Source organism: Cyclopterus lumpus, chromosome 8, assembly GCF_009769545.1.
Source record: "Cyclopterus lumpus isolate fCycLum1 chromosome 8, fCycLum1.pri, whole genome shotgun sequence".
NCBI lineage: Eukaryota > Metazoa > Chordata > Actinopteri > Perciformes > Cyclopteridae > Cyclopterus > Cyclopterus lumpus.
The window spans coordinates 11,914,152-11,932,445 of NC_046973.1; the positions used below are offsets into that span (position 1 = coordinate 11,914,152).

The following is an 18,294-nucleotide window of genomic DNA, read 5'->3' on the forward strand; positions in this document are numbered from 1 at the left end:
GGTCTATGTTCTTCCCCCTCTTCCACAATGCTCCATCATCAGCAAATAGGGATCGTACAATATCACCCTGAACTCGAAGGAACACATCATTTATCATGATGGAGAACAGTATTGGACTAATTACACTACCCTGAGGTGTACCATTCTCCACCGGGTATCTTCTCGATAGTGCTTTCCCAATTCTGACTTGGATAACTGTCAAGTAAAAAGTCTTTAATCCAATTGTATACTCTGCCCCCTATTCCCATCATATTTAATTTAATCAACAACCCCCTCCTTCCAAATCATATCATCAAAAAGCACAGCCATCACTGACTCCTTATTTACCAGGGTTTTTTTAATTCCTGTCTCTAAACAAATAATTGGGTCCATAGTTCCTCTACCTTTCCGAAATCCACTTTGATGAGGTGTTATCAATCTCCTGGTCTCCATATAAAAGGGTAATCTGCCTGTTATCATTCTCTCCATAATTGTACCCACATGGGATGTTAGTGCTATGGGTCTATAATGTGTTGCGTTTGATGAGTCCTTGCCTGGTTTCCTGATTGGGATCATCACAGCCTCTTTCCATGAACTAGGCAGTCTCCCCACTTCCCAAACTTTATTATAAAATGATTACAACTTCTTCATACATACCTAAATGCTTCTGCATTATATAACATATTTCATCCTTCGCTGGCGATGTCAATCCGTCTCTTTCTATCACTCTTTTAACCTCTTCCAAGGTAAATTTATAACAGGAAGTCCATGTGGGCTACTGAACACTCAAAGGTTGCTGAAGCAAACATTAAAGGGCAATGAAGCACATTACAAATATTCATACGCGATTCCTATATGGTCCAAAACAGTCCAAAGATATTTGTGATGTCATACATGATGACATCACGAATATGAGTTTTAGGATTTGGATTTAGGCCTAATGAGAGCTTCCACTCGTAACCACGGAAACCCATGATAACCAAACGATTTGTAAAAATCATAAAGTCTGAATTAAGTAAAAAATATATAATATAATATACAAAGTGCAATTAAAATTACTACACTCAAAATTGTTCATCGTTATTGCCACTACCGCATAGCATTGTGGGATGTATAATGCTCGGGTGTCCAGTGTGTGCGTGTGATATTTCTCCAGAAATAGTATGCAACTATTGGTTTAATACAAACATATTAAAAAATCTCACGTCCTATTTGTACGTACAGTGTGGATTTTCGTACGCGGCCATCGTCAATGTCACAGACGCATTGGAACGCGTCATCCAGTGGTCGGCGCTGCCCTTTAACCCGTCGAAGCGACCACTAAAAAACAGGGTCTGTTTTAATGTGTGCGTGGCAGCGACGTCATGGGGGGAGGAGTCGGAAGCGCCTCGAAGGTGCGCTCCGCTCGCTCAGGATCTTCACACACGAGCGCGTGCCATCACCTTCGGAGCCACTTCACGTGAGGCGACGACAACATCCGCGCGCACTGGCGTCCACCCTAAAGGCTCGGTTCTGAAGCGGTGAATGCATGTTGATAGTTCTGCGAGGACCCGCTGAGCTGCTAACAGGTGTCGGGGCGCGCGCGACCCGCCCGGGGAGAGACAGAGAGCAAGAGAGAGAGAGAGAGAGAGAGAGAGAACATGTCCAATGGGAAGGACGCAAATGCTGCAGAAAAGTGAGTACGCGCAACTGACACGGCAACAACAACAAAAGTTAGTCTTTCTTTAAAATAGTTATTATCTTGAACCGTTTCTTCGCTGCCAGTTGGGGGAAAAAAAACAACCTGTGCCGCAAATAATGGGCTATAATATAATATTGACCAGGAAATGCTGGATTTAGTCGTCGTTTCCTTGTCTTCTTCTGACGTAGTGTTTCAGTAATAGTTCCAGCTCAACCCAGAAGCTGGGTCTTGGTAAACAAAACACAGCCGACTGGAAACACTTCCTTTGGACTAGAATATGTAATGGTATGCCGCAGGTGCTGCAGTGTGATGATGCTTATATTGCATCATGTGTTTTGTGGAAAGACTTCACTCACACACACACACACACACACACACACACACACACACACATACACACCTACACACACACACACGGCTATGTCGCCCATGTTTTGTGTTTTGTGCTGCAGCTCCTCGCAGATGACTCTGAAAGAGTGCCTGGACGAGTGCATGGAGGCGCTGGACCTCTTCCTTAACAACCACTTCAATGAGAGCCTGGAAAAGCTGCGGCCGAGGTAACAGAATTGACCCGCGAGTCACACTCAGCAGGTCCTCCATTAGGGGGTGTTGAGTCTTGCGGTTCCTGTAGCACATTCCCGGTGGTGCATTTCAGCATGATGTCAGTCATATTTAGTTCTCGGTGTTCTTGGCCCGATGTCAAGGAAGCTCTCGCAGCCCGAGGGTGGCCCCCCGTGCAGGCCCTTGGCTTTTCCAGGATATGAGGTGTTTGCTGAAGCTGACGCCCAAAGGCCTAACTGATCCGAGAGCCAACAAAATGGCAAGCGGTGCAAAAAAAAAAACCCGGTGTGCACAAGACCTGCCTGGGAACGGCAGCAGGGAGGAGATAGGAAGTGTAAAGAGAAGCACATATATTTCTCTCTTATCTTTTTCTCATCAGGAAAATGTGTAAAGGCCGCGCAGTAGTCGGCCTCTCGCCTCTTGTTTGCTTACAGTGTGACGTTGTGTTGATTACTACCACTCCGTATCCCCCCTATGTAGAGTCAACGAGAGCATGTACCATGCTCTTATCTACGCCACAGTGCTGGAAATGCAGGCCATGATGACTTTCCAGCCGGAGGACATCAGCAACGCGGGAAACACCATGAAGAGTGCCCAGGAGGTCTGCCAGAGGTCAGGATGGTCACGTGACCCTTGATGTGTTTTGACAGATTATCATGTTGTGCCCTAAAAGTGCAGCAAACTTTTTTTCTTTCCCCTCAGTCACGACAGGCAAATGTAACACAAAATTCATTTCCGTGGCCCGATTCGACTGCGTTTGCATGAGAGGAGCCATTGTAGATAGCAGACCTGGACACGTTGTAATAAGCGGATGATTGCTGTCTGCAAATATGTAGTTAGCGGGTATTAGCAACAGAATAATATAATTTTTTCTTTTCTTTTTTTATGCTGAAGTATTGTTTTGTGTTTGAGGTTCCGACGGAAGTCCCCGGGTTTGTCTAACAAGTCGGACAGGGGTTCGCTCACTGAAGGTAAAAAGTCCACCCTAAAAAAACACAGTAAATGCACTGTAATTTATGTTAGGTTTGTTTTCCTTATTTCAATGGCGATAACATATAGTTGTTTCTATTTTTTGGGGGAGTTTTTCCTGATCCGATGTGAGGTCCTGGGACAGGGATGTCTTATGTGTACAGATTGTAAAAACCAGGCAAACCAGGCAGAGGCAAATTTGTAATTTGTGATTTTGAGCTATACAAAATAAACTGAACTGAATTGAATTGAATTAATCCGTTTAACCCGCGGTATCAAAAGCAAAAAATAAGGTCCATGCTAATTAGCTTGGGGTTGTCAACTTCTCCGTATCAAAAGTGCTTATATTTTTGTGGACTTGCACTTTCCCACTGACATTCAACACCAGAAAACAGCATGCTACAGGGCTGCGAAAGTAACGGTTGCCGATGGCAAAACACCGTCGGCATTTATTGGTTGTTGTGTCTCGGCATCTCTGAGCTGGACAACAACATTCTACGGCAAAAGCATGTAGCATACGCGTGACATGTACACGTTTTCATTATTCAGCTAGGAATAACTGCATCGTATCTTAATAATCACTAAAAATGTAAGCCGACCAAATATGGCGCCCATATTTTTCTCACTTTCAGCGACCAAAAGCTGATGCCCCATTTCCTGGCAGCCACTTTTAAAAGTTAGTGTTGAGCCTTTTGCTAACGTTATCACAACGACAATGCTAACAGAGGGTTAGCATGCTCCCCACCTGCAAAACAGCGGGAATGTTGTGAGCTTTCTTAAGTGATCTTGTTGCTAAATAAGAGGACAGAGCCAAATAATTACAATTCATCCTAAGACATGAACGTCTGCTATTGTATGTTATGTATTACTAAATGTGTGTCTGTGTGTGTTTTTGCAGTGCAGCTTCATGCTGAAGTGTGTTACGCAGAGTGCCAACTCCAAAGAGCTGCTCTCACCTTCTTACAGGTGCGGTAGGCTAAGCCACTGCCAACTCCTCTATGAACTGTATATGTATGTGTGTGTGTGTGTGTGTGTGTGTATATATTATATATATATATATATATATATATATATATATATATATATATATATATATATATATATATATATATCCTAAAGCACACCAAAGGTTCCCACATGATCCAGGTTTTCAACAATGTGTATAATTGTTTGTGAATATGTGGCATACAAATTCCACTCATGTCATCTTCCATGTTATAGAATGAAATCTAATCCAAGCACCTCATCTCAAATTAATTTGTGCCCTCTTATTTATTTATTAATGGATTTAATTTTTGCAGGACGAGAACATGGTGAGTTTCATCAAAGGGGGGATCAAAGTACGAAACAGTTACCTAATTTACAAGTAAGTAAAGACGTATTTTGCGAATGGGACTGTAGTGTTACATTAATGTGCAATAAGACTTGTTCCAAAATAATTTATTACGGTATTATTAAGTATTCAAGGGACATCAACAATTTGCCTTTTTATAGTTTTGAAGAAAACCTTTTAAAGAGTGACTATCATTATTTCATAGTTTTGTCGTCATTTTTTTCATTTTCTTTTGCAGATTCATGCTTTTTTTTTCATTTTTTAAAAATTAATCACTTACATTTTTTATTGTAGTATATTTAAACCTATAATGGCCCAAGTATCGGGCAGGGAGGTTATGAAAAAAAAAAAAAAAAGAAAGAAGGATAAAGTGTTTTTGGAGCTTAAGCAAAAGAAGGGACCAGAAGTCAGACTATCTTAGCCTCTGCTGTCTGTTTAATCTGTTGTAACACAAGATCCCTAACCTTGTGAACGTACCCTTTTTACATTTCCTTTTCCTCTTAGTCACATTCCATACACAGTATTGGGTGTTTTTTTTTTTTTTCAACTATTGACACGGATGCCTTGTGGTTTTTTTCATCCAGAGAACTGCATTCCTTCATCAAATCTCACAGCTGTCTCAAAGGACCGAGCCACGTGCACTTAGAGGGAGGAATATCCTTTGGAATAGGGGCGTTTAACCTGGTACGTGTCTTTCAAACACCATCGGGTTGAATGTGTGTTGTGTGTAATCGTGTGTCTCCTTCATTCACAGACACTCTCTCTGTTTCCTCCGAGGATACTCAAAGTCTTAGAGTTCGCGGGATTCTCCGGAGACAAGGTGCAATATACGCATTTACCCCGTTTGTGCATTTTCACTCCTTCGCTCGCGCTCACCCTCATGGGTGTTGTCCCGTTTTTTAGGAATACGGTCTGTCTCTGCTGCACGATGGTGCGACGGGGATAAATCTGCGCTCCATGCTGTGCGCTCTGCTGCTGCTCTGCTACTACACCTTTCTCACGTTCATACTAGGTAGGGCCGGGACCCCGTGCCCCAAAAATCTCAGATTCGGATCGTTCAGATTTGTGCGATAAACTGAACGACGTAACATTCAGTCTCTGTTCTGTCCTTTCAGGCACAGGCGAGGGAGAGGTCACTGAAGCGGAGAAGCTGCTGAAACCTTTCCTTCTCCGCTACCCACGGGTGAGTGTCAATGAGGATTTTTATTAACTATTTATAAATTGCGTTCTCTGGGAGAAAAAAAATGACTTTCTGACGTGTTAATCCTTATACGTGCTATCAACGGTGCTCTATAACAAAGATGACCACACCAATGGTTAGAACTCAGGTGGCAACCAAAATGCCAAACTTGAGGCTTCAAAACCGCAGTCTACAAACCAATGGGTGACGTTGCGGCAACTACATCCCCTTCTCATAGACAGTCTATGGTTTGGAAGTTTTGTGAACATCTAGTGGATGGATGAAAGCACATTGGGTTATATATTTGTTTGTGCTAGCATAAGATATATACACAGCTAACTATTTAGCATGTCTCCTCTCTGAACCGTCTCTGGTGCTATTCAGCATCAAATGAGGCCTCACATGAAAGCAGCTACCCATTACCTCGAACAAATGTATTTTTCAGGGGAGCTCGCCATCACAAGAAAGTATATTTATCTTTGAATGTCAGCATTTCGGGTTTGGGTGTTTACGTAAACAATGGAGAGCCAGAGACTAGAGGAAGCTACCGTAGCGTCCTAGCTGTTTGTCGATAACAAGTTTGATTTGACCGTCCTCTCTATTCTGAGAATTTTGTAGATGGTATATTGATGTGATTTTTTTTATAAACTGTAACAACTTGTCCATCTGTTAATACCTTTATTAAACGGAAATATGTACAATCAATAAAACCCCAGATGGGAGTAAACCGCACAGTCCAGAGGAAACGGACTATGCTAGCTTGTTCGCGGCTGGCTGTTAGCTTGCAAGGCTACTGCATCTCACTGCCTAGCTTCTAGAACCATTGGGTTACTCTATGTTGTCTAGCAAACGGTACACAGTATCCCCATGTAAACTCCACTGGGTTGAAGACAACATAAAACGTGTAAATCATGTTTTTTGAGGCTTCTAGGGTTGTGCAATAGATTCATGACATGGCGAGAGGGCTTCTGTAATATGCTGCTTGTGCTTATTACTGGTTGTGTAAAATGTACAATCTAGTGGTTATGATGTGCTTCAGTACATGTTGCTTTGTTCATGTTTTCTTTGTTAGTACTTTTGAGGCCGCTATATAAGATTATATGTGGACCGGGACATTAAAGTAGATTGTATCGTAGGGCTAAAGGGTGTGGCCCTAAATATTCTCACGATATTTGTTTTTTTTATATTGAATGATGTTGATGTCGAGGATATACATTTAATAACAATAGTCATTCTACATCTTTACATTTTTCTCTACAGTCTTCAAGAAATCATAAAATGTGTTATGGTTTATAATATACAATTATTTATTATCTGAACATGTCAGGTTTTTGAGGGTTGAATACATATGAATATATGCCACAAGTAGGCTGTTCATCTGGTGTTTTTGTCGTCGAGGAAATCTGGTTTCCTGGAGTAAAAGTTGGGATATGACGGCCTCTGCTGCATCTTTTTTGAGCATTCAGATTTTAATGTGTCTCTTACGAGTACTCCAACTTTACTATACGTCACTTAAGTACTCCATTAAATGGTCATTCAGTTTTCTTTTTCTTAAGTTTTTATCTATTTTTTTGTGGTTTTGGGCCATCAGTTCTACCGATTTAATGATAATGCATTGATTTTACTCCCCGAAGTAATGGCTGAGATTTCGGTACATGGTGACAGACCCATACATGCCTTTTTTTAGGGCTTGCTTAAACATTTCCTTTTAAGTGAGGGAAAGTGGTTCAGATCATCTGGATGAACACCATTGTTGTATTTCCCAGTCATACTTTGTTTTTATTACATCTCAGCAATCAGCTTGAGTAGTTACAGTGAGTATCATTAATAAAAAATAAAAAAAGGTCCTCGTTGCCAATAGTTGTATGCCAATGTTTGTATTGCGTCTCCTGCCAGTTCCTCATTAACACTTGTTCTCTTTTCTCTGGGCGCAACCTCGTTAGTGTAATTGTTTTATTTTTACACCTTCATTGTGTCTCAACGTATGACAGCTCTTTCTTACAGATCCCTCCCTCCACTCACATGGTTTCTCTTTTCTTTCCATCGTCCAGTCATCGTCCCCGCCCTGATTAATTGTCCGATGTGGACTCCACCTTCCTCTCTCCACCTTCCTTCTGCACCCTGAGTCTCCTTCGTTTTACACACTATCACTCCTAACATTCCACCTGACTCACATTCTTGTAAACTCACAATCCCTGTTAACACTCCACCTTTTACCTACACGCCTGCCCATCCCAGAGAACAAACTCAGCTCTCTACCAGAATGTGTACCAAACAGGTCTGCCTGCAGATAGGTGGATATGTAACAGACAGATGATTGATATGTAATACTGTAACACTGGAGGCTGATAAGCGTGTGTGCGTGTGTGTGTGTGTATTTCTTCTGTCCAGGGAGCAATATTCCTCTTCTTTGCAGGCAGGACTGAAGAGATCAAGGGGAACATTGATGAGGTATGTTTTTAATGGGAAGCATTATGTATGTGTGTGTGTGTGTGTGTGTGTATATATATATATATATATATATACAGACACTGATGCAGTCATTGTTATATGTCTTTATTAAAGGTATGTGTCACCGCCTATATCAATTACTCACCACATGTTACCTTGAAATAAAAAGAGTACTTTTTCTATCATGCCTCCACGGTGAATGAAAAGTATTTTTCTCATTTTTCATATCACCTTCTCGTCCCTCTGGTGATGCATTAATACAACTCAAGGCTGTGGCTCACGACTTCCCAAACGTATACATCGCTTGCCTTACTATTTAAAACGTTGTTCACTTCATTAGGAGCTTTTCTACGTCCTTGTACGTTTTCCGGCATTGAAGGTAACACTGGGTGAGTGATCTCATACACAAAGGGTCCTGTAGAACCCCTTTAATGCGCTGTACGATGTGTGCTGCCAGGCGGTGGCACTCTTTGAGGACGGCTGCAAGGCCCAGCAGGCGTGGAAGCAGTTCCACCACATGTGCTACTGGGAGCTGATGTGGTGCTTCACCTACAAGCGGGCGTGGAAGATGGCGTACTTCTACGCAGACCTGCTGAGCAAGGAGAGCCGCTGGTCCAAGGTACAGGACGCGGGGGGGATTTGATTGGGTCGATTTCTCTCGACCTGCGTGTCGAAAATCCTCTTGAGAGAGAAAAATGAGCTACTGGTGTCTTTGTGCTTTCTCCCTGCTAGGCCATGTACGTTTACATGAAAGCTGCTTACCTCAGCATGCTGCATGAAGACGAGGCCAGGCCTTTTGGGGAGGACGAGGTTGAGCTCTTCAGGTAACCACACATACATACATATATACATACATATATATATATATATATATATATATATATATATATATATATACCGTATTTTCCGCACTATAGGGCGCACTGGATTATAAGGCCCACTGTCAATGAATGGTCTATTTTCGATCTTTTTTCATATATAAAGCGCACCCGACTATAAGGCGCATTAAGCGAAACAAAACAGTCAGTCAGTCAAACTTTATTAAACGTCTTCACAATAACTCTCAACATTGTTCAAACGTTAATGAGCGTATTCACAATAACTCCCAACCTTGTTCAGTTTTAACACGTAAAACACGTCTGATACCGCTAAATCAAACGTTAGCGTAACTCTGTGTGTTCTTCTTTACTTGGCGCAGGTCATCTTCTTGCTTCCTCCACGTCCGTACCATTGATTCATTAATGTTGAATTCTCTCGCAGCGGCTCTATTCCCATGTTCTACTGCGTGACTGATAGCCTTGAGTTTGAAGTCTGCGTCGTAAGCGTGTCTCTTGACAGGTGCCATTTTGGGGTCCTTATACACACACACTGTATTATTATGGCGAACCACAGTATGTATTGCTCCGCGACGCTCCTGACTACAGTAGCCGTAAAGGGGCGTTCACACCAAACGCGTTGCGAATTTTTTCATGTAAAGTCAACGCACAGACGCGTTTGGTTGAAATTCGCCGGGCGTTATGAAAATTCGCCAGAGTTGAAATATTCCAACATGAGTTGCAAAAGTTTCGCAACTCACCAGCCAATCAACGTTGAGATGCTCCGCCCGTTGGGCTGCTGCTGCTCTGGTAGTGCTGGAAGCGGAAGTTATCGAGGCGGAGTCAGTGAAATTTCCCGAGAGGTGTGAGCCTAAGGGTGATGTTATTGCTGCAGCTCGTGTACTCACAAAAACTAAGAAAAGAGATCACATTACTCCTGTATTAGCTGCGCTGCACTGGCTCCCTGTAAAATCAAGAATCACATTTAAAATTCTTCTCCTCACCTACAAAGCCTTGATTGGTGATGCACCATCATATCTTAAGGAGCTTGTAGTACCATATTGCCCCACTAGAGAGCTGCGCTCACTAAATGCGGGGCTACTTGTGGTTCCTAGAGTCCTAAAAAGTAGGATGGGAGCAAGAGCCTTCAGTTATCAAGCTCCTCTTTTATGGAACCAGCTTCCACTTTCAGTCCTGGAGGCAGACACAGTCACCTCATTCAAGAATAGACTTAAGACTTTCCTGTTTGATAGTGCTTATAGTTAGGACTGAATCAGGTGACTTCACGTCTCATAGGGTCCATTGGACCTGGAGGTGTCTGATGCCTGGTGAGCCGGCCTCCCGCGTTGGCCCTGCTGATGCCCCGCCCCCTCCTCTCTACCTCCTTCTGTTTCATGGATTGGAGTTCCATTCATACATTGTCATATTCATGTAATGTGTTTATGTAACTTTGTAAATGCTGTTCATTCTGTACACATGACATCTATTGCTTCTGTCCATCCGGGGAGAGGGATCCTCCTCTGTTGCTCTCCTGAAGGTTTCTTCCCTTTTTTCCCTGTCAAAGGTTATTTTTGGGGAGTTTTTCCTGATTCGATGTGAGGTCCTGGGACAGGGATGTCGTATGTGTACAGATTGTAAAGCCCTCTGAGGCAAATTTGTAATTTGTGATATTGGGCTATACAAAATAAACTGAATTGAATTGAAAAACACGAGGGCGTTAGATGTTCCGACGTTTATGGGATGTCCACAACAAGTATAAAGCAGAACTAGTGGTTCTTTCGACCGTGGTGGATGGAGGAAATTATAACTGTTTTTACCGAGACAAGCCACAGAGATAAGCCACGCCCCCTTTTCGCAACTGGTTGCGAAAGACACAAATGAGCACAACTTGACTGGCGAATAAACTGACGCGAGTAAAGCGTTGTAAATATTCGCAACGCGTTTGGTGTGAATGCAGCATAATATTGCAAGCGGTGCGGCTTTGTAGTTTACCAAAGTCGTACTAAAACATTTTGACAGAGCGCCGTGTACCACACAAAATCACTTCGAGGTCAGTAAGCACAGCCAGAATTAATCCATATATAAGGCGCTCCGGATTATAAGGCGCACTGTCGTTTTTTTAGAAAATTAAAGGCTTTTAAGTGCGCCTTATAGTGCGGTATATATATATATATTATTCCTTAAAAGATTCTACTATAACTGCAATATAATATGTGAGTTTGATTACTACCATTTTTTGTATTCTATATTCTTTTTTTTAAGTGCCATAAACTGTCAACAGCCCATTAAAACCCAATCACGTTTACATTTGTTTCATACTTGTTGTGCCGGTCAAGGGATGGAGTGAAAAAGAAAATATTTTATAGGGCACATTGTTGGAAAGGAATTTGCACGCCAAACCCCCAAGCTTTGTTTTTATTCTCTCTTTATTATTTCCATGTGTCTTTTAGACAGGTGTCCACCTTTAAGCAGAAGATAGCGGGGAAGTCCCCCCCGACCGAGAAGTTTGCTATCCGCAAAGCCCGACGCTACAAGGCCCACTGCCCGATCCGGCTGCCGGTGCCGGTGTTGGTAAAAGCTTCGCACAAACACTCACAATGCAACACTCACAAAGTGTTTCAACGCCAGCGGCCGTCAAACAGCACTCGCCGTTTCGTTACAGGAGATGATGTACATGTGGAACGGTTTCAGTATGATCAGCATGCGACCAGAGCTGACTGAAGGCATGATGCAGACTTTGGTGGAGGCGGAGCTCACCCTGCAGGAGTCTCCCGGTAATCCAAACTCGTGTTGCCAGAACCATGCAAACAAACCTCCGCTCGCCCGTAGTGTAACTATACCATGTGAGCGCTCTCGACACAGGCTCTGATTGCTCCGCTTCCTCCTCCATAGACAACGAGTATTCGGTGGACGACCGCTGTGTGATCCACCTGCTGAGGGGTCTGTGTTTGAAAAACCAGGGTCTCCTTCAGGCTGCCGAAGACAGCTTCCGCAAAGTGTTGTCCAGGTTAGCTCCTGATTGACTTCAAGCCCACTCCAGTTGTTCCCTGCATGCAGCGCAAAAAACACCAGTATATCTTCTGTGAACAGACAACACATCAGCTTGTGCGCTGCAGGTAAAACCCTGGATGCAGCACATATGTCATGGAGTCACTTGACCTTGAAAAGAAACTCGGAACCGGGTCTCGGGTCATCTGTAAAAGGCCTTTCAAGGTCGACTCCATGTGCGTCTTCTTTTCTGGGGTTTTCTTTTGTAGGAAGTGTAGGAAATATATGATTTTATTATTTTGGGATGTTTTGACATTGGAGTTCTGCAAGGGAAGATTGTCAACGGAGTCTACTGGCCTTGAAGGGAGCGAGATATAAATGCCTCAGCTCCAGCTCTCAATGCCAAACGCCTAGCCTGGTAATCAAACCCCGGGGCCCCTCTTGCTGTGAGGCATATGAGTGTCATCCAGCACATTGTTTAACTTCTGTCCGCTTCCCCCAAACTGGGAGCGTCCATACGGGGTGAAACCATTTCAGCCATGAAATAGCATTTTGACGTTAAAACGTACAGAATTCGAAGGTTCAGAATACATTAGGAATACAGTACAGAATGATAGAGAAACCTCAAGAAAGAAAGAAAAAGATGGACCTGCCCTTTTTAAGTTTGTTTGCTTAGCATTGTAACGAGTTTCCCCGTTATCCGGTGAGTCTCGGACTTAACAGAGGCAGCAACACGGCTTGATTTGTTCCAAAATCCTTTTATTGACATACAATCTCAGTACGACAGCTGAATGACGGCTCCTCGCCTCTCAGTCCCTACTGCTCTTTATTGGGGAGAGACACAGACAGATTAACCCCAGCTGAGACTGATTAGACATCATTCCGGGACCGTTCCCTGAACCACACCCCCACTCCACCCACTCTGCAGCTGAGCCTAACCACACCCCACTGCCACAAGCATCAAAATCCTAACTGAAACTGTTGCTCATGTCTGACATTTAAGACTTTGTCTCGCTACTTGTTGAAATCACCCCGATGTCGACTGTAATGACTAAGGAGGCTTTCAAGTCACCAACCCGCATGGAGGGGAACAAAAACCCTCTCGTAAGGCTTCCGTGGTATTCACTTAATGCGTGTAAAATGTAAGCGCATGTGACCGTCCCCGTTGGTTCACCTTCTTCCCTGTGTTTGCTCAGCGAAAAGAAGATCCGGTTCGACCACTACCTGGTGCCTAACTGCCTGGTGGAGCTCGGCCTGCTCTACATCGACCAAGGCAGGAGGGACGAGGCCATCAAGCTACTGCACAAGGCCAGGTATGTACACTGGAAGACGGCCGCGTGGAACGTCACTCTGTGGCGTTCTGGGGCCCGTAGAATATGTAGTCGGTACAGAACCGTAGCACTTTAATTGGTTCTGAAGGTGCCGGGACTTCAAACCAGCACAGCTTCAACATGCAGCTTTTTTTAGTGGCAAGGAATTGTCTGCATGGATTATTGTGAGGGCGTAGTTTTATAGTTTGTAATATTAAATATGAACAGTTGTTAATGGGACCACGTGCACGTGCCCTGACATTTTGGGATTGTTAATTGATATCTAAGCCCTTATTCATTTTCCATACTACTAACAAAACAGCACATTTGTGCTTCCTCGTGTCTCGTTCTAGAAGACAATCTTCCCAACACTTAACAACTACACCGTGAGCACTTCCATTTATTAGACAGCTGCTGTGGGGAATAATAAGTAGAAGTACTTTGCCGAAAGACAACTACTTGTCATTACACTTTGGTCTTTGAACATATCACAAACTAAATACAAGCTAAATAGTGACCTTTGCCAATAGCCATTTCCCCATGTGTCTAGCCGTGATGCTAAGCTAAGCTAACCGGCCGCTGGCTGTCGCTTCATCATAACACAGCATAGACACAAGGGGTATCAAACTTCTCATCTGAGCCTTGGCAAATAAGCATATTCCACCAAATTGCTGAACTATTGCAAAAAAAATGTCCTCTTTTTTACTACCACTGAAGTTGTGAATTTACACACTTATCTGATTGTAAATGAGTCAACATACTGTGTATGTAATGAGTATACAAATATATTATTACCCATTTATATTTATTCATTGCAATTAGAATGATTTCACTGTAAGAGTTCAGAGAATCTCAAGCTACCTGGTGCTTGGAAGAAGAAGCTCCGAAGCCAGAGATATATAATAATCATTATTTAATCATAACAAACAAGAGTCATCTGTATACATACATGGTCCAGGCCCGGACGCGTTCACATGGCTTCGCTTCCACAGTCTCCTGACTTAGCCAGCAGTTTCTGTCTGGCGTCACCACGTAAGAGACCCAATTCACGTCTTACAATTAGTTTTATTCACAGTACATTCGCTGAGCTAAGCTCCCATTGGTTAGTGGAGGTATTCATGCAAATACCTTTCAGAAACACAGCATGCTACGCTGACCAGCGAATAAGACATGAGGTTCACACCTGAGGGTTAGTTCCATTGGCCACTTCAAAGAATGCCTCCAATCGATAAACTAGCGGGGTCAAAGCTCACACTTCCGGTCAAGGACAGGAAGTTCCTCTTCAGAATAAAACCATATTATCCTGCCTTCAGAATAAAAGCAACATCTCAGGTTTCAATCGGCATCCCTTTAACTACTGTCTAAACAATAAAACATCCATTCATTCCCATGCATCATACAATTAATCATTACATTTGTCATTAACAAACAGAATAATAAAACAGTGATCCTCTCTTATGCTTCATAATACATTCCTCAAATTAATTATCATAACTTTCTTTATGTTTATATTAATTTAAAACATAACCTCTCTTCTCTACATGTGCACGTGTATATAAAATCCACTACAACTCAACATCACCAACAAAGTTGTTATTTCAGGCCTGCTGGGACAGGATAGCACTCCAATGTGCACTTTCAGTACAGGAACAATAGAGGTCGCTCTCTGCCTATTAAATCTACCCCTGAAAGGCCATCTACACATGTGGGTACCAACATGGGCTCTCGAGGGCTCCTAATAGTGTCACCAACCCTCTACTCCCATTGGCTGAAATGCAACTCATTCAGCAAATTGTAGCTTTAACTTGGATGTAATATTTCATAAAGCACCACCCTTTTTTCACACATTTAACCTCCCTCTACTGTCTTGAACCTGTAGACAAAACTACAAAGAATACTCGATGGAGTCCCGCACGCAGTTCAGGGTCCACGCCGCTCTGGCCAAACTCAAGTCCGACCCCGGTGAAGAGGAGGACACGCACATGTAGCCGGACGCGGCTCTGGACTCGGTGACGGCTGCGCCAGCTTCATACCCAGTGTGTTTTTGTTTTAACCTTTAACCATATTCGGCAAGTGCATGCTGGGTATTTTATCTGGTGTTCAGGTATTCATTTTTGGGTCTTCACGAAGATATCACAACAAAAAAAAGTATCCTGTTTTATCCCAGACGAGAGCATAATTGTTACGAGTTGGGTGTATGTACAGTACTTTATTTACAATATTTGTATGGTTTACACTGGAAATTAAAGAACACTCAATTTTTAATCAGTTGATTGAAAGCCACTATAAATATCTAATGTAAGAAATGTTCTGAAAAAAATCAAATGTATAATGGCTGTATTTTACTGTATAAAAGCTCTACGTGATTACATAATGAGTGACTTCATCACACTGCGCTGAATTAGAACAGCAACGTCTTTTAGGTTCAAGGTATTTCAACTGCAAAACAGATTTGTTTGTTTTTTTAAAAACACAATTTGAATCTAGAAATTTAGGAAATGGTTCACTGGCTTGACATTTGACTCAGTCATTAATTTCTCATTCCTTAAAGTTGCAATGAAAAAGCTCATTACTGTCGGGGACTCACTCATACATTCTTGGTGCGTTTTGAATGTTTAGGCATGTAAACAGTTTTTGGAAACTTCAGAATGTATACAAAATATTTTTGCATCAATAAATTATCCATACAAATTGTCTGTTTTGTCTTAATGAAGTAACAGCATTGTCATTTATCTTCTAAAAAAAAAAGACGACATGCAGTCTGTACAGAAATTAATTTATCTGACAACTAAATACATAAGAGGTAATGAGAAATAAAAGGAAAATCAGTTTTCTTGAGTCCGGGTCTTTACAGATGCCATCAGGTCAAACAAGGACCATACGGTTATTGTGCAGCACACCGTCCGTCTTCATTAAATAGTTATTTATTGGGCCCAACGCTAGACGGGGGCAGGAGGAGGTAAGACGGGTCCTGCCACCTGCTCCTCTTTCAGCCGTTGCTTCATGAGCTTCCTCTTCTTCTTGTCCTCCTTTTCCAGCTCGGCAACCATCTCCAAGAACTTGGGGCTGCGGGGGTCCACAGCGTAGCCAAAGCGCTCCCTGGCCTCGGCCAGCAGCTTCGTGCGGCGAGCGGTCTCCTCCTTCAGCTTGCTCTTGGCTTCGCGCTTCACCCGGCGCCAGTCGGCCACCATCTTGGGCATTTTGGCCATGTTGGCTGCGATGAGTTTCTCCCTGCAATGGGACATTTGGGAAGGGAAGCGGGGGAGATTGGCATGACAGAGTTAAATGTGGCGCGCTACGTCTCCACATATGAGGTAGACTGCTGGGACAATTTGTTACAGATCATGGTCCTCACAGGATGAACCAGAATAACTTTGAAGACCCGATTATTTATTTGGATCTTTTCTAGCTCAAATCCAGTCGCCCAGTTCATAATATATAGCACACAAACATACATGATTGTAAATGCCTGTTTACACACTTATTAACACTTTAACTAGGACTGAACACTGTATTTACTTAATCTCAACAGAACCAATATTTGTCACAGATCCCTGCAAAAATCAAACCATAAGAAAATGTGTATATTGTTTCAGGTCGCAATTGCAAACAATCGTGTAGGGACAAGAGTGCAATAATGAAAGTATACTAAAGATAGTAGCCAGTTGCATTGTAGGAAATGTAGAATACAGCTTCTTTTTTTAAAGAGCCAGAATATCTCTGAGGTCTCTTCTGGATGTGAGTACTACCCCTTTAACAGTTTGTTTGACCTTTTAAATAACATGTTGTCAACTGGACCTGACTCTAAATTATATATGTCTAATAATTGTTTTTAGCAGTAGGTGTCTAAAATATCATGATAAATATCGTAAATTAAGCTCCCGATGTCCTGAATGACTTGAAACGAGCTCTCCTCTATCAGGTAGTGATGAGTTCAAGGTTATGGGACAAAAAATAAAGACTCGACCTGTGTTTGCTGCTGGTTTATCTTCCGCCACATTCCCTTAGCCCCGGGGCTGTGCCTCCCATATATTTACCGCCACATGACGAGAATAAACTTTAATACGTACACCCGTATCTCCCGGTAATATTGGCGCTAGCACCAAACTGCAGCGCGAGGAGACGAACAGGGTTTGACGGCTCGTCCGATAATTAGCGCACAGTTAGCATCACTCACTTCGTCGACCGCTTTTCGGTTTGCTCCCTCTCCTTGGCCTCGATGCTCCTCAGCATGACCGCCAACGGAGGGTGCCACTCGTTTTCCTCCACGATCATCTTTTCCAGCTGCTCGTTGCTGGGCCACAGCGAGGCAGGGTCGATACCCGACGCAGAACCGTACCGACCGAACAGCTTCCGGTCATACCGGCCCGTCTTCTGCCACTCGGGCGTCTTCTCGCTGTCCTTGTCGGGGATGTACTGCTCGCGGAGGTTCAGCCTTAAAGGTTTGGGATTATAGGACGCGGTCTGCAACAGGAGCCCGCTCCGAGAGTCCGCGGAAAGTACAGTTTTTGTACATGAAATTCCTTTTAAAGTCCTGCATAACATTGCCGTCCTGCTGCACAGCATGGACGCCGCCATCTTTGTTCCTTCACAAGCAGGACCCGCCGGACAGCCGGAGGTGACTACCGCAGTGCCTGTTCATTGTGGCAGCTGAGTCGTCTGCTCCGTTTAACATTTACTTTATTAACTAGAAAGAGCATTTCCTGCTGAAAATGCGTTGGAATGCTAAAATCTGAAGAATGAAGCTGAAATATATAAAACAATAACTGAAAAAAGCTGAACATTTGAAGCTTGAAGCTGAAATGTTAAAAGAAATAGCTGAAGATTGATGAAAACAGCTGAAAATGGCTTAAACTTGCTGAATATATCTGAAAATAGCGAATATATATGAAAATAGCGGAATAGACGAATATATGAAAAAATACAGAAAAGTCAAACTACCTGCTGAAAAGTGTTGAAGCCCAAATGCATTTAACTGAATTGCTGAAAATCCTTGTTTAAATGTATAATTGGACAAATTGAAAGGA

At 42.9% G+C, this 18,294-nt stretch overlaps 2 protein-coding genes across 3 annotated transcripts; one reads left to right on the top strand and one right to left on the bottom strand.

Moving 5' to 3' along the window:
- The first annotated feature begins 1,619 nt into the window (after positions 1-1,619).
- zgc:158403 (tetratricopeptide repeat protein 39A) lies at positions 1,620-15,448 on the top strand. 2 transcript variants are annotated; one of them, XM_034539360.1, is made up of 18 exons: positions 1,620-1,654; positions 2,113-2,217; positions 2,702-2,833; positions 3,134-3,192; positions 4,089-4,156; positions 4,492-4,556; positions 5,108-5,207; positions 5,278-5,343; positions 5,427-5,535; positions 5,639-5,706; positions 8,095-8,154; positions 8,612-8,773; positions 8,887-8,978; positions 11,420-11,540; positions 11,632-11,743; positions 11,862-11,976; positions 13,154-13,270; positions 15,147-15,448. In XM_034539360.1, exons 1-18 carry the CDS (start codon positions 1,620-1,622, stop codon positions 15,253-15,255), a joined length of 1,695 nt encoding a protein of 564 aa, XP_034395251.1. In that variant the 3' UTR covers positions 15,256-15,448. The 2 variants fall into 2 exon arrangements, with proteins under 2 accessions (XP_034395251.1, XP_034395252.1); XM_034539361.1 differs by lacking the exons at positions 1,620-1,654; positions 2,113-2,217; positions 2,702-2,833 and having other exon boundaries at positions 4,094-4,156.
- A 92-nt stretch (positions 15,449-15,540) lies between these two features.
- Positions 15,541-17,893, bottom strand: gadd45gip1 (growth arrest and DNA-damage-inducible, gamma interacting protein 1). Its single transcript, XM_034539362.1, has 2 exons — positions 17,445-17,893; positions 15,541-16,498 (listed from the first exon to the last, which is right to left on the bottom strand). Exons 1-2 carry the CDS (start codon positions 17,843-17,845, stop codon positions 16,207-16,209), a joined length of 693 nt encoding a protein of 230 aa, XP_034395253.1. The 5' UTR covers positions 17,846-17,893; the 3' UTR covers positions 15,541-16,206.
- Between the last annotated feature and the right edge of the window lie 401 nt (positions 17,894-18,294).

What these genes read in the sequence shown, in the direction of transcription:
- zgc:158403 (XM_034539360.1), top strand. Translation starts at nt 1,620, where the DNA reads ATGTCCAATGGGAAGGACGCAAATGCTGCAGAAAA. An exon ending in GGCTGCCGGTGCCGGTGTTG is followed by an intron (nt 11,541 to 11,631) that starts GTAAAAGCTTCG and finishes GTTTCGTTACAG; the next exon opens with GAGATGATGTACATGTGGAA. An exon ending in AAGCTACTGCACAAGGCCAG is followed by an intron (nt 13,271 to 15,146) that starts GTATGTACACTG and finishes TTGAACCTGTAG; the next exon opens with ACAAAACTACAAAGAATACT.
- gadd45gip1 (XM_034539362.1), bottom strand. Translation starts at nt 17,845, where the DNA reads ATGGCGGCGTCCATGCTGTGCAGCAGGACGGCAATGTTATGCAGGACT. An exon ending in ACCGAAAAGCGGTCGACGAA is followed by an intron (nt 16,499 to 17,444) that starts GTGAGTGATGCT and finishes GTCCCATTGCAG; the next exon opens with GGAGAAACTCATCGCAGCCA.